The sequence below is a fragment of the Pelmatolapia mariae genome, linkage group LG7, assembly GCF_036321145.2.
Source record: "Pelmatolapia mariae isolate MD_Pm_ZW linkage group LG7, Pm_UMD_F_2, whole genome shotgun sequence".
Taxonomy (NCBI): Eukaryota; Metazoa; Chordata; class Actinopteri; order Cichliformes; family Cichlidae; genus Pelmatolapia; species Pelmatolapia mariae.
The window spans coordinates 12437718-12461835 of NC_086233.1; the positions used below are offsets into that span (position 1 = coordinate 12437718).

Consider the following 24118-nt stretch of genomic DNA (forward strand, 5'->3'; position numbering starts at 1 on the left):
AACTGCTTGCTAAGTTTCGTGAAACTGGTTCAGTGTTGGATTTGCCAAAATGTGGATGCAAGAAAACTGTCACTAATGAAGAAACATCAGTGGCTGTCCTAGCTTCATTCAGCAAGAGCCCACAGCGTAGCACTCGCCGCATGTCACTGGAGAGTGGCATTAGTCGAACATCCCTTCGGCGGATATTAGCTACTCACAAATGGCACCCTTACAAACTCCAGCTACTGCAGCATCTCAACGAGGATGACCCAGATCGGCGCGCAGAATTTGCAGAATGGGCAGAATGGGCAAAACAAAAATTGGAACAGGACCCTCAGTTCACGCAGAAGTTTTGTTCAGTGATGAGGCAAACTTTTATGTGAATGGTGAAGTTAACAAACAAAACCACCGCTATTGGTCTGACACTAACCCACATTGGATGGATCCCTCCAAGACTGTTGGAACAACAAAAGTGATGGTTTGGTGTGGTATATGGGGTACAACGATAGTGGGTCCATTCTTCATCAATGGAAGGCCACTGGATATTTGAAATTGCTACATGATGATGTGTTTCCCTCTTTATGCACTGAAGCTGGCATGTTCCCTGAGTTTTTCCAGCAAGATGGTGCACCACCACATTATGGGTGCCAGGTCCGAGCATTCCTAGATGAACAGTTTCCTGGAAAGTGGATTGGTCGTCGTGGGCCAGTTGAATGGCCCCCAAGGTCTCCCGATCTGACCCCCTTAAACTTTTATCTTTGGGGTCATCTGAAGGCAATTGTCTATGGTGTGAAGATACGAGATGTGCAGCACCTGAAACTACAGATACTGGATGCCTGTGCTGGCATTTCTCCTGCGGTGTTGCTATCAGTGTATGAAGAGTGGGAGAAGAGGGTTGCATTGACAATCCAACACAATGGGCAGCACATTGAACACATTTTATAAGTGGTCAGAAACTTGTAAATAACTCATGAAAGAATAAAGTTACGTTGAAATCAAGCACAACATTGTTTTTCTTGTGACATTACCAATAAGTTTGATGTGTCACATGGCCCTTTTCCTATTGAAAAAACAAAAGTTGTATCCAAGATGGCTGACTTCTAAATGGTCACCATGGTCACCACCCATCTTGAGGAGTTTGCCCTCTCACATATACTAATGTGCCACAAACAGGACTTTAATATCACCAACCATTCCCATTTTATTACGGTGTATCCATATAAATGGCCCACCCTATAGTTTGAGTAGTAGAATGTCTCTAATGTCTGAGTTTTGTGGTGGCGTGTGTGCACATGAGCCAGCTACAACCTTGGCAGTTTTGTGTCCATCTGGAGGAATGCAGGAAGATATGTGTTATAACTGTTAAACACAGAACCATGATTTATATGTGGTTAACATGAGATCAAAATATAACCTAACATATTGAACATAAATATGTATCAGTTACCACACTTAATATGTGGTTATACCAGCTAAATTATGCTCAATTGCTTAATACTGGTATGTTGAACATGGAGGCATGTTGCTATTGACCCTGCAAAGGTTGGTGATCTTCGTGCATAAGATTAACCTTCATGCATCTCAGCATCTCATCCACTGTGTGATTTTCACATGGCCTAGTTGTGTTAACTTTGTTACACTTTAACTGAATTCACTGAACTAAATGTACATTTTATACCTAAATTTGCAGGCAGACTGGACATGTCTGTGAAAACAGATATTAATCAAGCATAACATTCTACCATTAATCCATTAATTAATAATTGTAATTTAGTATATTAATCCAAAAATAATAAGTTGCTTTACTATTATTTCAGCACTTTTTGAAAATGTATATACAATTGTTGCTAAGCATGAAAGTATCATTTTGACTAAAGTGATTTTGGTAATTACAAGTACTGTAGCTTTAGGACAGCTGTGGTTAATGCCACAGCTGTCCTCAATTTACACAGCCATGGCATAAACCAGACCACAGTGTAATGGGGTTATACATTTAGGGGGGTCAATTTGGCCCAGTCTCTCGGAGCATTAAATTTTTTGATGGTCATTAAACCTGTGTTTTTCAAATATTTTTCACTTATGTTGTATGTTTAGTAACAGTTCAAAAAATAAATAAAAGTCACCACATCAAACCAGTTCAAGCTGACAAAATCCAGCTTTAACCACATAGAAATATCTAATGGCAACATCAGATTGAATTAAAAAAAATCACAAGTTAAAGTAATATAGAAAGTTAAAAAGAAACACACACACACACACACAGACAGTGTGGTTGACACAAAACATTGTGAAATATGTAATTTTAATGAAACTGATATTTGTAGATTTAAATTATATGCAAATGCAGTAGGATACTATTCAGCAGTCTTTAGTCATTCTTAGAACAAATATAGTGTTGTCTTTACAAATAGGCACACAAGACAGCAGCTACAGCTGATATGCACAGCACTTTCAAGCTGTTAATTTTTTTGGTATTCACCACACATGAACGCATCAAAAATATCTGGAACGCAGTAAAAAGCTGAGAAAGACACTGACACAATTGTGTAATGGTAGAGAGGTCAGAGCAGATAATTTAGAAACTGATGGCCAAAGTGTGAGAAGCTATTATTATTCCTCTTACATCACAATGTTTAAGCAGCCTCATTAGCTAATCACAGTTGCAAAAACCAAAAAAAGGAAAATATATCAGCAACAGGCTTGTCCAAAAGATCCAGCAAAACAATACTATACAACAAGGGGTTTTGTTTGTCTGCTAAGTATTCATATATTTAGCAGACAAACAACTTTAAAATATTCCAGGAAATGTAATGTAATCTTATGCTTGTAGACGGTCTTAAAAAATTATTGACAACACATTTTTTCAGGTCAGAGAGAGAAGCATTAAACAGAATTTATCATGAAAGCAACAAACAAAACAAAACAACAAAAACCCACACCCAAGCAAAAAATTCATTGTGTACAAAGCTACTAAAACATCAATAGAAGAACTATGCACATGTGAGGTGCACTATATTTTGTAGCGACAGCCACTTAATTCCATTAGGATGTTCTTTTGCTATAGCAGACTAGCTAAAAATAATAATGCGAGCTAATCATAGAAGCTGACTTCATGAAAACGTGTGCTATTGTGACATTTATGCGCTTTCAGGAAATAATGGGTGCTATTCTTAAAGTTTATACACAGATAATGGGATGGCACTGAAGACAAATGACCCACAAGAGAGCTGTGCAGTGAAATGTACAAGCAAATGTTCTGGTAAATGCCTTTACAGAAAGGCATTTTCCCCAGGAAAATCACACATGACGTAACACAAGTTCACATTTTGTAGAAATGCATCCACGTTTCCCAATCTGTTTAATAGAAAGAGTTTGTCACTGGTCATCAATCAGAGGGTGAGGGTGTCATCATGTGACCATTTTTACCTTCTATATCAGGACCTTCTGTTACAGTTAATCGGTGCTTTTGAAGCAAACTGCTCTGGAGCCCACTAAAAGGTAATAACCTACTGAGAAGCTCCACAGAGGACTTTATAGGTACAAAGACCTTTTTTTTTTCTTCCATCAACTCTGAAATGATGGCTACAGCTGGGTATTTACAAATCAACATCAATTTGCATTTCCTCTGAACAAACCATTTTACTGCTTGTTTTAGTTTATTTTTTGAGGATAACACAGAGCTATTGTCTAAACAACTAATACTCTAGGGACCTTTAATTTTTTTTAAATCGCTTTTGCAATTTCCCATTCATGCATTTGACCAAAAACAGTATACTCACAGTTCCTCTTGTGCCCTGAAGACTACTACACCAAAGAAGAATTAAAACAAAAAAACGGTCTGTATTATACTTGCTTATGAACACAATCATGGATACTTGGAATAAAGAGGACCTCAGCATATTCAAAGAATTAGAACACCTGCGTAAGAACTGTTGTCATGTTGACTTCTGTAGTTCAGTGTTAGAGGCTTCAAACTACAAAAAAAAGTAACTGGTTTGAAAATCACTTCATTTCTAATGCATCTACACAGATAGACTCATGACATGACAACAGAATGACTAATGTACCCAGCACAAGGAAGGTGGTTTTTAATGGTGCAGCTGATTAATGTGCGTTTTATTTATTGTATCTTGTATTTATTACTTCGGAATTTAGAATCCTGCCTCAAAAATATAAGTTCTGACCTATATTCTACAACGGAAAAACTGGCAGCGCCCACACACTCATCAGCCTGGTTGCAGATAGCATACAAAATGTACCTGCTCTTCGTTTTTCCACTTAGGCAATCAGGACAACTCTATTAGAACTCCGACATGGCATTTTTCAGCAGTCTTTAATCTTCATTTAATCTGTATTTTTTGAGCTAGACAAGTATAACAGACTGAACCAGATTATTGCACTATTAAAAGCAACCCAAGGTCCTGATAGAGCAGTGGTAGAAGTGACATAAAATAATCTCTATGCACATATAAAGATTTTAGTCAAATGTTTCCCATTTCCTTCGGAGGTCCTCCACCTTCTGTTTTTGGGATGAAGCTGGTCTGGCCAAGGACAACAGGTCCCCAAAAGGATCCTGAGGCTTCTGACTGTCCTGTTCAACATTAAGTGGCTTTCCCAGTGCATTTATAGCTGTGGAAAAAGTGTGATTGCTGGCAGAGGAGTGAGGCAGAGAGGTGACTGATGACGGGAATGCTGATTGGAGCAGTGAATAGCTGGGTGGGGCAGTGGAACTGCCTGGCGAATGCTGTCTGTAAAGCCCCGGTAATGTTGTAAATGACTGCTGCTGGGTTGGAGCAGGCATATAAGGGCCTGGCGGAGGTCTGGAGACTGTATTAAAGGGGTTTCCACTTATAATTGGTGAGTAATGCATTTGAAGGGAAGGGTTTTGCAAAGACTGTGTGAAAGGGTTTAGTGATAGGTTTGGATATTTTGGGAAAGAAGGCAAGCCCTGTGGGTAGGTTCCAGGTTGTAGTACTGGCTTGTAGGAAGATGAGATACTACTATCTGTCCCATCAGTTGGTGCAGTGGAACTGGTCTGTGCTGAGTTCTTTAGAGGATCTAAAAGGCTTATGAGATCTATACCTTCCTTAGTACTCTTGGGGGTCTTCAGCAAATCTCCATCTGTGGACATGCTCAGAGCTTGTCTAAACTCTTCTCCCCCTGATATAGTCCTTCCTTCACCAGTTCCTGTTGGTTTGGAGCATGACTGGGCTGTGGGAGGTGTCAAGACAGAACCAAGCTCAGGTGTCTTCCTTCCCTGGGGACGAGGAATAGTGATATTACCAAGAGAGGAAAGGTCCAAAGGCTCAGGGCACGTGCTGGAGCTATCAAGCCCTGGGGAGTGGGTTCCTGTGTGCACAGGAAGTTGGACAGATGGAGGTCTATTACAGGTAGAGGGACCAGGCAAAGGCGTTTTTTCATGACCTGTACTCCACAGCTTGTTGTAAGAGTTGGAGAGCTTGAGCCCTGGAAATGTTCGTGAATTGTCACCAACGTTTACGTCCATCCGCTGCAAGCACAAGAGATCAGAATTTAAAGAACCACTTGAGTTGTTTTTCTTCACAATTTAGCTCAGTAAATCCTACAGTACTACTGCTTCTTAACTCACATGGTGTAATATATATACAAATATTATGCCATGTGAGTTTTTGAGATGAGATGAGATTTATACACACACACATATATGTATATATAAATATATACATATATATACATATATATATATATATATATATATATATATATATGTACACATACATGAGCATCTGTTTCTTTTTTTCAATACAATTTTGTGATCCACAACTACGTGTCATTTAAATGGCTATAATTTAATCTTCTAAAAGCTTTTAGATCATCATCTGAGGACCATTAATACTCATGTACAGATTGTGGAATTTACAAACAGTCTGGAATATCTGGATTTAATTTAGAAAAAAACTAATCTTATATAATAAAATGAATTATAATACAAACTATTAAGGTAGTGTCTGGAACAGAAATCTCACCTGGTAGGTAAACTTGGGCTGCAACTCATCGGAGTCTTTAGAAGTCCTCAGATCCTCGAGACTCTTAGCCAAGGCAACTGGTTGGCTGTCAGGTTCGTCCAGGCACCCAAAAAAGTCACCAAGCAAGTTGAGATTGGAGAACTTCTCATTGACTGGGCTAGGGGGGGCGGTATGACTTTCTGGTGGCCCAAAACCAGTATCATGACTTTCTATCAACTCAACCTCTTTTAGTGTGTGGTACGGCTGTGGCCTGCAGGAAAAGAGATAAACCTGTTATTATAAATTCTTCCTCACATTGGATGTTATATGCACTTTTCTACTCTATTTTTCTAGCGCTTATGACAGCATTTCTCATTCACCATTCACATACACATTCATACAAGCATTTATTCTATATCTAAGTGCTTTCTATGCAAGATTCACACGCCAGTGAACACATTGCAAGCAACTTTGAGTTTAGTATCTCGTCAAAGGATACTTCGACATGCATACGAGCAGGAGTCTGGGATAAAACAACAGACCTTCAAATCAGTAGACGACCTGCTCTACCTTTTCAGCCAATGACTTTAAAATAATTTAAGTTTGGAGCATTTGCCCTTCAATGTTTTTGACTTAGACAGGCAGAGTTGGAGAACTTCATCATACTGGTTCAAAGAATCATGGTACAAGTCAGATATTAATAGAAATTAATCATATTTTCTATTAATATCACTTTTTTTTTTTGTTTATTTCAGTAGATGCACTGCTCTACCTCTATCACAGCCACCCCTCTTAAATTGCCCCTCCATGAATGGCCACCTCATTGTTTTGGAGGGATCCCAGGAGCCATGTTGTCAGGGGCAATTTGCCCCTAGTAAAGGCTCCCAAGGCAAATTAGTACTGGGTAAGGGGCCAGACTAAGTGTGATTTAAAAAAAACAAAACAAAAACAAACAAACCCTATAATAAACCCCTATAACAATGAAATCCATAAATATCACCCAGATCATAATTATGGGGACCCCACCCTAGAGTCAGGCATAGGGGAGGGGCTCACTTCAGAGCACCTGGTGGTCATGCCTTAACCTATGGAGCCTGCCCAGGCTCAGCCTGAATGAGTCACATAGGCCAGTCCTACCTACCATAGCCCCACCAACTGATCTGTCTGCTGTTTTTTTCGTTTTTGCTTTTTCATTTGAACCTGTTTTGGTCCCTGGATGCTTAAACTTGCATGGCTTTGAATACTTCACTGTCTCTAAAAAGCCTGGAGTAGAGGATTGGGGAGAGGAAGGTCAGGCCATCTCTGGTTAAACAGCTGATCCAGGTAATCATTACAAAATGGATGGATGGATGGATGGATGGATGGATCAATGGAGTATAATAGTACTAAAAAAAGCATCTACAGTAATAAAAAGACATGTTAACATAGAAGTAAAAGAAGAGCTGTGCTTATCACTGTATATAGTGATAAGCATCGTCACCTTAGATTAAGAAGGCTCTTGGATTTATTTTCCTAGTTGGTTGGGAAATTTGTTTGTGAAGTTTCCATATTGTTCCTCTGGCTTTCTCCCAAGTCTGAAGATCTGTATACTTACAGGGTTTTTTTGTTTGTTTGTTTGTTTGTTTTTTACAACCGTAATGCATTTTTACTGGTATACATTTAATTTCTTTAGAGATCTTTAACCACCATTAGATAACATCTCTGGAGTAGGTTGCACTCACAGGGATAATTTTCTATGGAAGAGAAGTCATATGATCTGTGGAACACCCATTTGTGATTGGTCAGATGCTTCCCACACCACCCCTTTCACCCTTGAGTTGACAACAACCCTCAACAACGTATGACCACTTATCCTTGTCACCAATTTTCCACCCCGATAATTGAAAGATATCCTGGGTATGTTGAACTTACTTTAGATCCCAGGTTTCATAAGCCCATACCAACAACATAACATCGTTTTGTTTCCCTAATCGTACTAATTGCAAACAAGTCTACAAATGTCCCTATCCAAGAACCTATTCAAATGTACAGCTTTAAAAGTAGCTATGCACAGACATGCCCACAATTACTGAAAGAGAAAAGGAATAAGAAAGGCTTGTTAATGAACCAAACAGTGCAAAGTCAATCAGGGAAATGCATACAGAGGCGACCACTCAAAAGGGACCGAGAAGAAAAAGCTGTCAGGAAACCCAGAGATGGACTCATTGTCGTATTGGAGCTCATCTCCAGACGAATCCTCAGACAGAAAGACTGTGTAGTGACGAGTAGGACGGACAGGGCTACGGTGACAAGAGGAAAGACAACAGAAAATACACAGTTCATTACACAGGGGGCAGAAAGCAAGAGGCACATTAAGAAGAGAAATTAGAAGAATTAGAATTAGAAGTTTTCTAGTTTCTTATTATTTTGTTGCTCAATTTAAGTTATATAAGAGTATTCAATTATTGATTTGAATGGGCAAAGAGTTTGTTGAAAAAGAAAATAATCCAAATTTTTTGGCACTCCTTCAAGTAAATCCTTACTTTTTTCTAATTTCCAATGATGCAAATCATTTTCCTGTAATGGTACACACAGCTTCTGTCCTATTGCTCCATCTTTATGATGTCAAAAAGGGGGGATGTACTTATATAGGCATCACAGAAGTCCCTTCCACCTAATGTTCAAAATATCTCTTTACACAGTGTAGCCAATCAGAAGAAAGGTGGTTTAAAACAGTTTATTTCAGACATAGGGACTAAAGGGCTGCACCAACGCCCATCACAAAATGTATTGATTTTTCTGAATTGTGAGTGATGCACCAAGAGGCAATTGAAGGGAGTCTGATTTGTGTCTAACTCACTACAGCAGTACAGGACAACTGTTTCACCATCATCAATATCTTTCAGTGGTACCAAACAAACATTCCAATTATACTCTTAGTCGAGTCGCTTTTGACCAGGATATGTTGTTCAATGCGCCATGTTAGACAAATATGTAGGACTGCTTTCTTCAATTTGTGTAATCTCTCTAAAATTAGAAATATCCTGTTAATTTAAAGACCTCGTGGTACCCTATTATCCAAATAGAGCACTTCGTTCTCAGGCTGAAGGTTTACCCGTGGTTCTTAGGATATTTAAAAGTAGAATGGGAGGGAGAGCCTTCCGGTTGCAGGTCCTTCTTCTGTGGAACCAGCTCCCAGCTTGGATTAGGGACACAGACACTCTCTACTTTTAAGATTAGATTTAAGACTTTTCTGTTTTGACAAAGCTTGTAGTTAGGGTTGGATCAGGCGGCCTTGAACCCACCCTTAGTTATGAGTTATTAATCTCTGGCTCTCTTCCACAGCATGTCTTTTGTCCCGTCTATCTCCATTTACCCCCACCGGTCATGGCAGGTGGATGCTGAGATTATATTATCAGTTTATATGTGGATTATATATGGAGACCCATTTTAATATGATGAACTTAGAAGTGTCCAGGTATGTTGATTGTAGATATTAACAAGGTTAAAGAAACCCCCATGTTGTTTGAATCCTTTAGGCCCACAATTTATCCACTGCCTTTTCCAACAAGGGAACATTAACATTATCTCTTGACTGAACAAACTCAAAAACAGTGGAATTTGCTGTTTATAAATAAAGTATGCTTACTGGTCAATGCTGCTTTCCAGACTCAGATTGCTGCTTGGTCTTTTCAACAGCACTGGTGGCCGAGCCTGTGGACATGACGAAATAGGAGAGAAAGGAGAAATTTTAATGTCAGAAATACAAATAATGTACTACTATCTAAAGAAAGATAGATATAGATTGTTATACATATACATATATATATATATATATATATATATATATATATATATGTATGTATGTGCATATATACAGTGGTCCCTCGCTATAACGCGGTTCACCTTTCGCGGCCTCGCTGTTTCGTGGAACAACTCTTTCCAATAGCTTTAGCTTATCTTTTCCACTCTATAGTTACTACAGCTCTGCCCATTACCTTTGTTCTGTTTTATGTCATGTTTTCCAGTCACTGTGTATTTATATACCACTCTGTATTTAATATTAGTTACTATTAATCTCTGGCTATCTTCCACAATGTGTCCTTGTCCTACCTTCCTCCCCTTACATTTTTTCCCCACTGACCAAAGTTCTTGCTCACAGGGGGGTCATCTGACTATTGGGATTTTCTGTTTTTTTCTCTGTATTATTGTAGGGTCTTTACCTTACAATGTAAAGCACCTTAAGGCAACTGCTGTTGTGATTTTGCCCTATATAAATAAAACTGAAACTGAATTGAATTCTTGAAAACTGGGACCAGTACACTTCTTCTCTGCTCTTCAGACTTCCTTTCACTCGGACAAATTTGTCTTAATCAATCTGGTTAGTCCATTGCCCTCTCTTCTATACAACTCCATACTTCACAGGACTTTTTTTTCCTGTGCCCAAGTGCTTTCAAACATTCACATACAGACTCAGACTAATGGATTCATCAGAGGCAATCCTTAGTAGATCCCTGATTCCATGATTCAAACAACCTTCCAATTTGTAAATGAACCACTTTGCCACCCATAAGCTGTTTCTTAGATATTTGCAATGAATAGCTGTACAGGTGTACCTAATAATACAGCCCATGATTGTATATAGTTTAAAAAACAATTACACATGTCAGCTTATCTACTCTGGAATATATACATAGTGCCTTGCGAGCACATTTTAATCTTTTTTTTCCAAATTTAAATAATTACAATATACAATATCAGTCTCATATTTTTGTACTGGGAGATGCAATCAAACATTATGCTACAAACAGAATAATGCTATTTTAACACACCAGATTTAAATCCCCCTTTGACATAGCATTTCAGGTGTGCTATGACATAAGTGTTTCATATGAAACGTTTTTAGCGTTTTTACATTGTCACATCCTTTTTGCCCACCTGTCCCAAGTGCATAGTGACTGGCCGACTGTCTTCCCAGTTTTGCAGTGACCTGTTGCTTCTAGCTGCACCAGTGGAGGTGGCAAATCCTGCTGTGCTGTCATCATCAGTCACTGCTGACCCCTCAGTGGAGAGTCCATTCTCTGCTTGCTCCTGCAGTGGTGGGGGGGACACAGGAAGAAGAAAAGTTAACAAAGGTGAAAGTAGCGATGGCAGAGAAGGAAAAGAAGGATAGAGGCTGCATGCTGTGGCTGCTGCTGTGGAAGACCATAGGGTCAAAACTAACAGATTAAGGAAGCCATCATTATAATTCATGATTAAAACTCCCAAATGATTCAGAGCAGGAAAACAAATCAATACCTTTTGCTTCAACCGACTCTTGACTTCTCTGATCCTCATTTTTGCATGGTCCTTGGCCTGTTGAGCACATAAGCACACATAGGTCATTGCCATTGTGAATGTATTTACATCTTCTTAAGATTCTTACATTTCAAAGGAAAGTTGAGGCAAGTCTCATCTACACAGTGAAACTACGTAAATAAGAATAAAGGTGCAGAGTATCACCCACGTAGACACCTCATGCTCACAGATCCTTTATAGTTTTCAGAGGAGCTCTGTTAATTAAACTTTGAAACAATATAGCTTTGTAACATGCAAGGTTTGTTGCTGATATGGTTGATCACCATGTTAGCTCATATTGTAACACTGGGGATTAATATTAACAGCTGATACATGGAAGAAATTTCAAAAGTCACTAAAGTGCTCACAAATTTATAAACTGTCTTCATGGCTGGGTTTGCTTTGGTCTTCACTGTGTTGAAGATGGCTCCACCACCTTTCTGCAAAACAAACAAAAATGTTATATATTACGATTAATTTTTAGCTGAACCAGTATCATCAAAGTCCTCAAACTCCAATCAAAATCCTTAAAACCAGTTGAGACATTAAATTAACATTAGCCCTTCAAAGTTTCCGTCTCAAAAAGGAGAGGCGGGTGTCTACTAATCTGAAGGTCAATGGTTCAATCCCAGGCACCTGTGGTCTGCATGTTGAAGTATCCTTGGGCAAGATACCAAAAAATCAGATTCCCCTGATGTACACTTGAGTGTATGAATGTTAGGTTAAAAGTACTTAGGAACAGAAAATAATTTGCTTATATGAAAGTACGGGTGAATGAGTCTTATGGTAAGAAAGCACTTTGACTCCTCAAATAGAGTAGAAAAGTGCTATATAGGTACTAATCCATTTACCATTTTGTTAGCAGTGATTTAACCAACATGGAAAAAACTTGTCAAAGCAAGGAAAATGGTGTCTTTCCCAGTTTGCAACAATTTTTAATCTTTTATTCAGAGTGTTATCAGTATTACTCTGCATTATGTGATACTTCACATACATGAAACCTGTTAAAACCTGTTAAAAATATTACTCATGGAAATAACTGGTGATATGAAATAAGTATTGAAACGTCACCAATTTTCTAAGTAAATATACTTTTAACAGTGCTATTGACAAGAAATTCGTCAGTGAAATTTATTTAATAAGGAAACTGAGGTTTAGTTCTTTCCATAGATTTTCAATTGGTCAGGTAATTGGTTGGGCCATTCTAGCAGCCTTGTTTTCTTTCTCTGAAACCAACTGAGAATTTCCTTGGCTGTATTTGGGACCATTGTCTTGCTGAAACGTCCACCTTCATTTCATCTTGGTATATGGTATTGGTATATTGGTATTTGGTTATCTTGGTATATGCAGCTGATTTTTAATCAAGAATGAACCAGTCATTTTTTTCATTTATCCTTCCTTAAATTATATGAAGTGTGCCATAATAAAAAACAGTCCCATGCCATGATGGATGTGGGAACATCATGGCATGGGACTGTTGGTGTTTTTGGGGTGATATGCAGTAACTTTTGACTTCAAAATATGGTGTGTATTATGGCAAAAACATTCAATTTTGTTCTCATATGAGATGTTTCTTGTGTGACACCTTGGTAATGAGACATCTTTTTTTATAACCCATCAGTTAGGACAAAAACAGCTGTATTATTTTGCACTAAGTGGCAGTTTTTTAATTACTGATGAATTTCAGCTGGTGTCATGATTTTTTTTTTCACCTCCCTTTCTTCACGTGCTTGGTCCTTTTTCCCTGCGTTATTTCGTATTATTACACAATTTATGGACATTGTGTAATAATCTATGATTTGATTTCTTTGCATGTGTGGATTGAATGGATAGCTACCAACATCTGGTGAGAATTTTATGTCAACAGCACCTTTAGAAATATATTTATTTAGAAAATTGGTGATGTGTTCAATACTTATTATACCTGCTGTATTTTTATTTTTATATATTAGCACCTACAATTATATAAAGCACTGAAGCACATAGAACAAAATGAGTAGAATAAAGGAGTGAATGCAACATAACATTGTCTATTTGCAGAATCAGAGAACACGATGTGTTTATACACCTCTCCGCATTTAATCATTAAGTATTATTAATCTCCGGCTCTCTTCCACAGCATGTCTCTGTCCTGTCTTCATCATCTCACCCCCAAGCGGTCTTGGCAGATGGCCGCCCCTCCCTGAGCCTGGTTCTGCTGAAGATCTCTTCCTGTTAAAGGGGAGTTTTTCTTTCCCACTGTCACCAAAGTGCTTGCTCGAGGGGGAGGGTTCTAATTGTTGAGGTTCTCTCAGTTTTCTCTGTATTATTGTAGGGTCTTTGCCTTACAATATAAAACGCCTTGAGGCCACCGTTGTCATGAATTGATGCTATATAAATAAAATTGAACTGACTTGAAAACTTGGTTATCCAATATGACAATGATCCCAAGTACACCACCAAATCTACAACAGCATGACTGTAAAAGAAAAGAATCAAGTTGCTGCACTGGCCTAGTCAAAGTCCAAGCCTCAACCTGACTAAAGCACTCTGTGTAAATAAAACCTGGAATGTTGCACAAAAAAAAATGGGCACAAATTCCAAAACAGAGAGGCTGAAAAATTTATACAGAAAACAACTATTTCAAGTTACTGCTAAAAGTGTCTATGCAAGTTATTGAATCATGGGATGTATGTAGTGTTTTTCACACGTTTCACATGTTGACTTAGACTTACTTTTCTTCTGACATGACAGTAAATACCAAAAAAAGTGGCATTCTGTCTCTCCTCATAACGACAGAGATTTGTGCTGGCGTGTGAGACCATGACCTAACAGCATAGCAGATAACTGAAACAATATTTCAAAAATTGATACAATTGCCAAAAAACCTAAATGTTCAACCCTCTGGAGCCATTTATTTTTAAAATAAATTCCATTAGCTGCTGAATTTTCAAAATTTCCATGATTTCTATCTTAGCAAACAGCTGTTGTCAACAGATGGGTAAAATTTTACTCTTGATTTATATGCTTTTGACTATAAGTAAAATATATAATTTAAAAACTTCTTGAATGCTTCTTTTTCCTTCTAACAAAACAAGATAATTGAGATGACATATGTTTACATGTTTCAATAATATCTACAGCTGCAGAGTGCAGTGCAGGTTGAGGGATTACCCTCTTAACCCCTTTGATTTTATGGATACAACTTGGTAAAGAAACTAATCTTAGTATTCAGATGTGCTTACCTTTACGGTGAACAACCACTGGTGGTAGGTTTTGTCACTGCCTGTGGGGGAGAAACAAAAATACACAGCATCAAGCAGGTGGAATACTGGATACTAGATGAGGAAATTTCATATCCTATTACAGAGCATAAATAGTATTCCAGTGAATACTGACCTGCATATTCACTCATGTTGATCTCCTCCTCAAAGATGTCACTAAAACCTTCGCCTGAGTTCAGCAGGTCCAAGCGACCGTCAATGAACTGCAGGTCAAATCAAAACACATGAGCCAGCAAAAGGAAGCTTGTGTGTGTGTGCACACATCTTATCTTATCTTTACACTTTCACCGTGAAGACATTGTGCCAGTACAGGTAAGGGTTAGTGGGCTAATGTTTAGGGTTAGGCACAGAGACACAGTGAGGGGTGTAAGCATATAAATACCTGTTTGAAGAACTGCAGCTGAATGGCATTCTGAAGGAACTGTCTCATGGCACTCGACCGATGGTTTAGAAAGGTTTCTTCATTAAATGTTATACGTTCTTCCTAAAATGCAGAAAAAAATACCAACTGTCACAGTACTTTTATAATAGTGTATAACTCAGGGATGTGGAAAAAAAAAAGTTTTCACATGATGCCATAATCACATTGTTTTCTTTTTCACATCACTGCATTTATAAAGTAGTGTCTTACATAAAGGAGCAAAGAAACCAAAATTAGTCCATCCTATGGTGACTGACATCTGACATTCCTTTTAAGCTCAGCCCCTCAGGGTTTAAGTGCTTGGAATTAATATTACACGTACTTTGCCTTCACAGTTTTCTGAAAATTAGAGCCCCCTGCTATCCCTTTGTCACCAATAGGCAGGATTAATGTTATCAAAATTAATGTGCTACCCAGATTTCTCTTTTTATGTCAGGGGAAATAATATTCCCCTATTTCTGTCCAAACAGTTTTTTAAGTCCTTAGACCAGATGGTTTCTTCTTTTCTGTGGAATGGAAGGGCTCTCTCTATTGCAAAAGTTCACCTCTAATGGAGATCTTTCCCTACCAAAATTTTTGATGTATTACTGGTCTTCACATACTTAAACGTAAATTCACTTACTGCCTAAATTCACCAGATCTGATTTGGTGTAAACTTGAAATTCAATTTTTCCACCTTTTTCACCCACCTCTCTTATCTATTATTAAACTTCTTCTAAATCTTCTGTTACTTTAAATCTCATAGTGCTCTCTACACTTAAGATCTGGTCTCAGTTTAGATCTCATTATAAATTCATATCTTCCTCTAGCAGAATACTGTTGTTAAGAAATCATCATTTCCCCCTGCCACCACCTATGCCGCTTATTTGATCTGGCATGAAAGAGGCATAAAAACCATGCGAGCCCTTCACAAAGAGAATGTCTTTCTTAGCTTTTCAGAGTTGTCCCCAAAATTTAACCTGCCTCCTTCTCACTTGTTTCTCTGCTTTTAAATTAGACACTGTATTTCATCACTGTTTCCAAATTTTCCAAATTCTCCCTGCTGACCCACCATGTGTTGACCTTCTGGTTCTTAGGCCTAATCAGAAATTAACTCTATCTAATATATATCATACACTTATGGCAACTGAATCTGACTTATCAGGTAAAATCCAAACTGCGTGGGAGCGTCAATTAGGTGCTGAACTGTTTGAATCATGGTGGGATAACGTGATTCTCGCCATACTTTCAAGTACACCATGTGCTAGGTTATGGCTTGTACAGTTTGAAGCTTTAAACAGTCAATTTTTCAAATTCCCATTTATCTAAAATCTTTCCTTCAGTTCTAGACCAGTATGACAGATGTCAAACCTCACCTTGTAACCTAAGTCATATGTTTTTCTTCTATCCAAGTTTGCACAGATTCTGGAGTGATTTCTTTTCTGTACTTTCAGGAGTTTTTGAAATCCAGATCAGAAGAGACCCTCTAATTGCCATATTTGGTTCCAATGACACCTCTTAACCTATCCCCCAGCAAACATGAGATCTTGGTTTTCTTTTCCCTTCTTGCTAGATGCTGTGACCAAGTTGAAAAGATTTGATATTTATTATTATTTAATTTAGTCGCAGCACCACTCCCTTTTTTTTTTTTTTGCTTTCTGTTCTTGTGTTTGTATGACGTTTTGCATATTTTAATTTGCTCTTTGTTTTAAAAGAAAAGCTAAAATGGTTGGAGAAATCTAATCACATGTAAGGTGTATATAATGTGTACAAGCTTGTATAACATCTTGACAAAAAATAAAAGAAAAAAAATAAAATCTGAAGTTAAAGTTAGGTAAATGATGACCATAGACACTATAAAACAATTATATTTTATATCAAACTTCTATACTGTTTATGATGATGAGGACTATCGTTCTTCCTTCTCATTTTTTTTTAAATAATTATCATGAGTACCACATGTTCATATTCCTCAGTCCACTGGGTTAAAATGGAGACTGCACTTTGTCTACTTGTAGCCACAGTGAATTGTGGTACTAGAGCACAATAGATGATGGCTTCAACAGATCAGCACTTCCTGCCTCACACCCAAAGCAGACATGCTGACTGCAATTTGCAGTGCACAGTCCAGTTTGGTAAGCAACAGCTTTCATTTGATTTAATACGTGCAAGAAATACCTTGAACATTGACCTTACTTGAATGGTCCTGTTACTTAAACTAACAGTTTAGATTGGAGCAGTTTGAGTGCTTCACATATTATATCTTTGCTCCATTCATGGTTGTGATCTAGTTCGTGCACTGACCGACTCAATCTGCAGCGCACTCCTGTAGCTGCCGAACAGAGCTGCCTGACTCTTGAGGAAGGCTCGAGCCACACAGTCTCCTGTTGTTGCTGAAACCTTCTTCAGTCGACTTTTCAGAGCAGAAACCTTAAGGTATAAATTTAGTTATTAGAAAACACTTTCAACCTGGAATGGTTGCTCAATTTTTATAAAACTGTTTCTCAACAGGATAGCAGTCCTATAGTTCCTTACCACATCATTGGGAAGGCTTTGGAGGTCGTCATAGGGGCTTTCAAGCATGTTTGTATCTACATTAAGGACCACCACATCATCCAGAGCCATCCCTCGAACTTTCTACATGCAGTAGAGAGAAGACATGGCATAATACCAAGTGTCAAAATACACAAAGATTTCTGTATAGACGCCAAACGCTCAAACAACTAGTCCGTACCAGAGAAAGAATGACTGAAAACAATTAAAAATTTTTCTACTAAATGCCAGTTGAACACACCTACCTCCATTAGGCTGGAGTGGACTCCAATGAGGTAAGGCATCGGGGCACTGGGGGGGAAAAAAACCACACATAGCTATAAATGAGCTAATAGCTTGGTTGTGTAATCTTAACACTGCTTTTCAGTCTAGTTGGCAGGCACTTCCACAACCTATTAAGATATTTTTTCTCATTCAACTCCAGAAACAGTGTGCAAGAGATGCTGCAATTATTTTGCTGATTGCAAGATCATTCAAATTTATCAAGACAAAAGGTAAACATTGAGGAAATTAATTAATCGATTAAAAAAAGGAGTCAGCCCGAAAACATGAAGGTGTCTTATTGAAATATGAACTATACTTTACATATAAATTATATTCTGCAGATCGCATTTGAGTGTGACTCACCAACAGTAGTCTAACAGATGCTGAGGCAAGACAGGGATGTAAACATGTTGCCAGTGCATTGGAAATAACATGGCTGCAGACCCATGGACACAAGCTGTTAACTGTGAACACCCAAAGAGATGTTTTGTTTTTTAGACAATATGCAAACTGCACCAGAAAAACTGGTTCCAAAGTGACCATATAGACCAAAGTGCTGGTCTAGATGGGAAGTAACCAGCACAAAATTACACTATGGTCCCATTAACTTCCAGAAAAATAGAATAGGGTTGGCTCTAGGATGAGTGCGCTGTGAAGACGATACCCTAGGGTACAGTATCAATCCGTTTTACATTCAGACAGCAACTGTGAAAATACAGTTCAAGGCTTCAGAACTTCAGTCTGAAGCCTTGAAATTTTCAGACCTATAATATACAGACATATTAATGACTCAGGCTGTAATCTCCAAGTTAATTGGTTTTGTCAATGTGGTTTCAAATGTCCTCAATGGACAATTAGGTTTATTTTTATAAAGATGAATTCACAACCTGTCCACTGTTTACTACACTTTTTATCCAGTGACAAATAGGATACATCTGAATTGTAAAAACAGTCAAGAAAGATTACGTTCTTGTTCTGTCTATTTGAGGGTTAAAAAATGCTGGACAAAAGACTTAAACGTGACCCACCACTCTCTACTTTGAGGGACTGTAAAACTATGAGATTAAAATTTGGTATAGGGTCTTTAAATATGTTCAATTTATTGTACAAAGAATTTAAAACAAACAAACAAACAAACAGTTAATTCAGAACTGGGTTGGGTGGAAACATTTTCCTCACATTTTAGGAGGTGGAGCAAAGGAGAATAGTGATTTTGTTTTCCTTGATAGCTATCTATAGCTTTCATTCAGGTAGTTGGAACAACAGGGATGTGGTTGAAAATTGGAAATAGGAAAACAAATGGAAAAATGTCAAAATCTATATTACAACTACATTAAAGGTGGCTGGATGTCAAAGGGAAACAAAAAAGCAAAACTGAAAGTGAAATAAACAAAATAAAACCAAAGAGATCTTCATTGGCTTTTGCATTTGATCATATAGCACATTATTTTCACTCGTTCAGTAACAACACTTGCCAGTGTTCTAAATATGGGGTGAAATGATATCTGTGGCCACTTTAAGGGCAATGTTTCAAAATGACAGTTTAAAGAAAATCTCTTCATGGTCATTAACAAATTGACAAATTACTAAAATATTCAAGGCCCAACAAATTTCAAATTTCCCACGTGTGGGACTAATAAAGGTTATCTTATCTTATCAAACTGGCAGAGCATTAACAGAGAGAAGAAAGAGGAAGTGGACTCTACTTACAGTGCTAAGTTTGCTACAGCAGATGAGGATTCGACGTTCATAAAGCATACTAGCATACAGATGAAGCATGTTATTGACATCTACTGCTACAAAGTACTCTGTTAGGTTTCTCTGCAAGGATCAAACAAAATAAGAGAAAAAACGAGAGTTAGTTGTGACAGTAAAGACCAGTGAGAATCACATAATGTCAACCTGTGAAACTCCATATTGTGCATTTCATTTGACAAATGCAGTGCAATATGGCAGTCATGTTAACTGCACAATGTACATATGTTTTGGCACATTATTTATGCACTCCCTATAGCACTCCCAATCGAAGTCACAGTAGCTGACCTGGACTAGAAACCATCTAATCCAATGATTTTTTTGTCATTTTCATTACAAGTGGGACATAGTTGTTGACTTTTTAAATTGGCTTGAAGACAGAAGGTACTGCTTCGATGTGACCAAAAACTTCTCTTTCCCAGAAACACAACACTCAGGATCTATGGGAGAAATTTGTAACAGTAATAATGTGTAACAGTTAACTGCCAAGTAATAACTTAATCTAGTGCAAAGTCAGCAGCCTTTAAAAAAAAAAAACAAACAAACATTTTGAGTCTATACATTTAGTTTTATGTCCCAGTGATCAATGAAATTCAAATTCTTTCATGTTGGGTAGTTATTTTGACATAAGCTGTTTCAACATGGCGGTCAAGAGGTGAGACTTTGGGTTTACAGGATTAAATATCTGAAGCTATTTTTATTCATTATAATTTTTTGATCCTGACAGCCTAGAGCACTTCTATATTTCTGCTCTTACAGAAGAGTACGGCAACTATTTATTTGCAGTAACCCTGTTAATGTACAGCAGATATTACTTTGTCTATGGGTGGAACTTTACCATTCAGTAGGTCTATCTACACACATAGCATGGGATGACCTCAAAAGTCAAAAGATGTTCATGTCCATAAGAAAAAATACATAAGCACATATTCATGTGCACTCAAAAACCTGTCTAAAGTCTCTCATTTCAAAGTCATAGTTGAGATACGAGTCAGCTGTCAAAACGGTGGGCTTCTGTTTGACAAAATGTAAAGCAGCTTTAATGTTTTCAGCATAAAGGAAAAGTAAACACTCACATTCTCAGGTATGCTGGGAAGTTCCTTTGTGTCAGGCACAATGAAATAGGAATGCTAGAGAGAGACAGACAACAAGTGTCTGAGTGCTTCACAGTGTGAATAAAGAATGTAGAAAATCTAAGCAGCATTCCCTGCATGATGATTCATAATAACACCTAGTGTAGTAATCCAGGAGAGCGTCACACTTTAAAGCTAAAAATTAAACTTAGTTTCAGGATTTTGTATGGGTGATTCCATTATTCCATTATTTCCTCTGTATGAAGGAAAGATAATATGTGTTTTCCAGTGTAATTACGAGTTTAGTTGGATGTGATGTGTTGAGTCAGACTCACCACACCAAGGTGAATGGGGACACAAGGTTCAGGGATGGGCAGCGTATACAGTAACAACAGGAGCTCTTGCCACTGGCTTTCCTAAAAAAAATAAATAAATGAAAATAATTAATAAAAAAATAAATCAGAACACGCTAAATGCATGGATAGCATGTCCTCATGCGAATAAATACAAATAGCACAGCCTGAACCGATAACCTGTTATGGTGTAGCTAGAGTCTCAGAAAAAGTCCCAAAACTGCAGCTACATTTGAAAGCCCCAGCAAGCCAGGGGCAATAAACAATGATCGTATCTAATGCTAAAAGTAAAATGGACAGAAGATCTGACATGTATTGGCTAATGAAGAGACTGGCCAATGAATTCCTAACTGAGGTGAAGAAATCCAATTTCAAGATGAATCGTGTGTCATTTCTCACCTGTCCTTTGACAGTGTAATCTGCAAGGATATTAAGCAGCTTGTAGAAGACTTCGAACCAGGGAAGGTAGCTAAAAAGTCACAAAACCAGTTTTTAATTAGCACAATTCAAACAAGATGGAAATCATCTATTTTTTTTTTTTTAAAAAAAGGAAGAGTGGAGTTCATTCAGCAATGGCAGAAATACAGTGAAACACAGGAAACCACAAAAATGTAGACTGACCAAAAATAAAACAAAAAAACAATAGTGCCAAAGAAGGTATATTGGGTAAAATATTCCAAATAAGGTGGTAATTCATGTACCCAACAAAAAAAAAAAAAAGAGTATAAGGTGCTTTTGAAAAAAATTAACAATGGTGATAATGTTACAACAAAAGCGTTTTATTCAAAGATTTTCATAGTTATATAGAGCCTGCAATGGTTTTAAAGCATTGAGACCATGTAATCAAACAATAATGAATATGAGAAGAGACCAAGTAATATATGCTACCAGTCAAACATTTCGACACACTTTTTCATTTAATGGTTTTTCTTTAATTTCAGGACTCTTTACATTGTAGATTCTCACTGAAGGCATCAAAACTATGAATTAAACACATGGAATTATGTAATAAACAAAGTGTGAAATAACTCAAAACATATATTTTGGACTCTTCAAAATAGCCACCCTTTGCTTGTTGGGCCTTTTCCCTTCACTCTGCAGTCCATCCCAAACCATCTTGATTGGGTTTAGTCATCTGGCACAGCACTCCATCACTCTTCTTCTTGGTCAAATAGCCCTTATACAGTCTGGAGGTGTGTTTGGGGTCATTGCCCTGTTGAAAAGTAAATGGTGGTCCAACTAAACACAAAACCGGATGGAATGGCATGTTGCTGCAGGATCCTGTGGTAGCCATGCTTGTTCAGTGTGCCTTCAGTTTTGTACATAAAAATTAAATCCCCAACAGTGTCACCAGCAGAGCATGCCCCACACCATCACACCTCCTCCTCCATGCTTCATGGTGGGAACCATGCATATAGAGACCATTCGCTCACCTTTTCTGTCTTACACAAAGTGTGGAACCAAAGATCTCAAATTTGGCCCAAACAAATCTCTTCTACTTGTTGCTTTTCTTAGTAGTGGTTTCTTAGCAGCCATTTGACCATGAAGGCCTGATTCCCCAGTCTCCTCTGAACAGTTGATGTAGAGATGTGTCTGCTACTGGAACTCTGTGTGGCATTTATCTGGGCTCTAATCTGAGATGCTTTTAACTTGCAATTTCTGAGGCTGGTGACTCCACTGAATTTATCATCAGCAGAAGAGGTGACTCTTGGTCTTCCTTTCCTGGGGGAGTGCTCATGTGAGCCAGTTTTTTTTTCATAGCACTTGATGGTTTTTGTGACTGTACTTGGGGGCACATTCAAAGTTTTAGCAATTTTCCGTACTGACTGACCTTCAGTTCTTAAAGTAGTGATGGAGTGTCATTTCTCTTTACTTAGCTTTTTGGTTCTTGCTATAATATGATTTCCAACAGTTGTCAAATAGGGCTGCTGTGTAGCAACCTGACTTCTGCATAACACAACTAATGGTCGCAACCCTATTAAGAAAGCAAGTAATTCCACAAATAAACTCTGACAAGACACACATGTCATTATGAAGCTCACTGAGAGAAGGCCAACGGTTTGCAGCGCCATCAACAAAACAAAGGGTGGCTACTTTGAGTAATCTAAAATAAAATACATATTTAGTTATTTATCAATTTTTTCTTTGCTATATAATTTCATATAACTTGCTTCATATATTTGATGTCTTCAGTATGTATCTACAATGTAGAAAGCAGTAAAAAAATAAAGAAAAACCATTAAATGAGGTGTGTCCAAACTTTTGACTGGTAGTGTACATACATGTTAGCTGCATTAGCTAAATTTAATTAATTTCAATTTTATTTATATAGCAACAAATCACAACAACAGTTCCTCAATATGCAATATTCTAAGCTAAAGACCTTACAGAGAAAACCTCAACAATCAGATCATCCCCTATGAGCAAGCACTTAGAGACAATGGAAAGTTAAAATTGTTTTAATACATGTGAAGACAATACGGATTCAACCATGTGGCAACATTCAAGAGAACATTTGTATGTTTGGCATCAGCTTCAATTTCATTATTACAGTTTCATCAGCATACATTTGAATATTAGTTCCAGTAAAATGGTCGAATGGACAGTTCTCTGTAGATCAGGGGTTCATTAACCTCGTACTCAGGCTCACCAGTTCAAGCTTTCTCTCACACTCAAAAAAAGCTCTCGTTCAGGAGACAGAGCTCAACCACTACTCCCAGCCGACTAATGTGACATTAATTGCCTGGTAGTGGCGATTGGGCCCATGCTAGGTAGGCTCAGATGGACATATCACAACGGATTTAGCATGTACTTACTGTAAGTACATGCTTATGTTTCTTTTCAGTGGTTGTTATAACTAGCTAGTATTGGAGTAAAGTGTTATCTGTAACTGGCAACAGCTGTGATTGCTATGTCTACGATAAGCTGGGCAAAGTCTTTGATCAAGTTGCAGAAATTAGGTAGCTAAAGCATTAGCTAAAAAAAAAAAAAAAGACCAACAACAACACACATTTATAGCAATCACTGCAGGATTTGATATCTGAAACTGATGGATCTGAAGGATAGGCTAATCTGAATTAGCTTTGAACCTACATACCTCTGGCTCATTATACAGCTGGAAAAAAAAAGCTGAAAACAAGATTAATGGCAATATAAAAAACTACTGCAATTTCCTGTA

General features: G+C 37.8%; 1 protein-coding gene across 3 annotated transcripts in view; it reads right to left on the minus strand.

Annotated features, from left to right (window-relative positions):
• Positions 1-2264: 2264 nt before the first annotated feature.
• The window catches only part of dennd1a (DENN/MADD domain containing 1A), a 32016-nt gene continuing 10162 nt past the window's right edge, over positions 2265-24118 (minus strand). Inside the window, exons 6-23 of one of the 3 annotated variants that reach the window (XM_063477894.1) lie at positions 21340-21409; positions 20923-21003; positions 20591-20644; positions 19470-19580; positions 18123-18223; positions 17741-17786; positions 17478-17579; positions 17247-17372; positions 14925-15026; positions 14658-14745; positions 14504-14544; positions 11648-11719; positions 11241-11297; positions 10881-11033; positions 9592-9656; positions 8105-8242; positions 5985-6234; positions 2265-5488 (exon numbers count right to left, since the gene is read on the minus strand). In XM_063477894.1, the coding sequence (XP_063333964.1) occupies positions 4457-5488; positions 5985-6234; positions 8105-8242; positions 9592-9656; positions 10881-11033; positions 11241-11297; positions 11648-11719; positions 14504-14544; positions 14658-14745; positions 14925-15026; positions 17247-17372; positions 17478-17579; positions 17741-17786; positions 18123-18223; positions 19470-19580; positions 20591-20644; positions 20923-21003; positions 21340-21409 (2689 nt within the window). In that variant the 3' untranslated portion in view covers positions 2265-4456. The remainder of the gene's footprint in view (positions 5489-5984; positions 6235-8104; positions 8243-9591; positions 9657-10880; positions 11034-11240; positions 11298-11647; positions 11720-14503; positions 14545-14657; positions 14746-14924; positions 15027-17246; positions 17373-17477; positions 17580-17740; positions 17787-18122; positions 18224-19469; positions 19581-20590; positions 20645-20922; positions 21004-21339; positions 21410-24118) is intronic. The other 2 variants (XM_063477896.1, XM_063477897.1) reach the window with 2 other exon arrangements.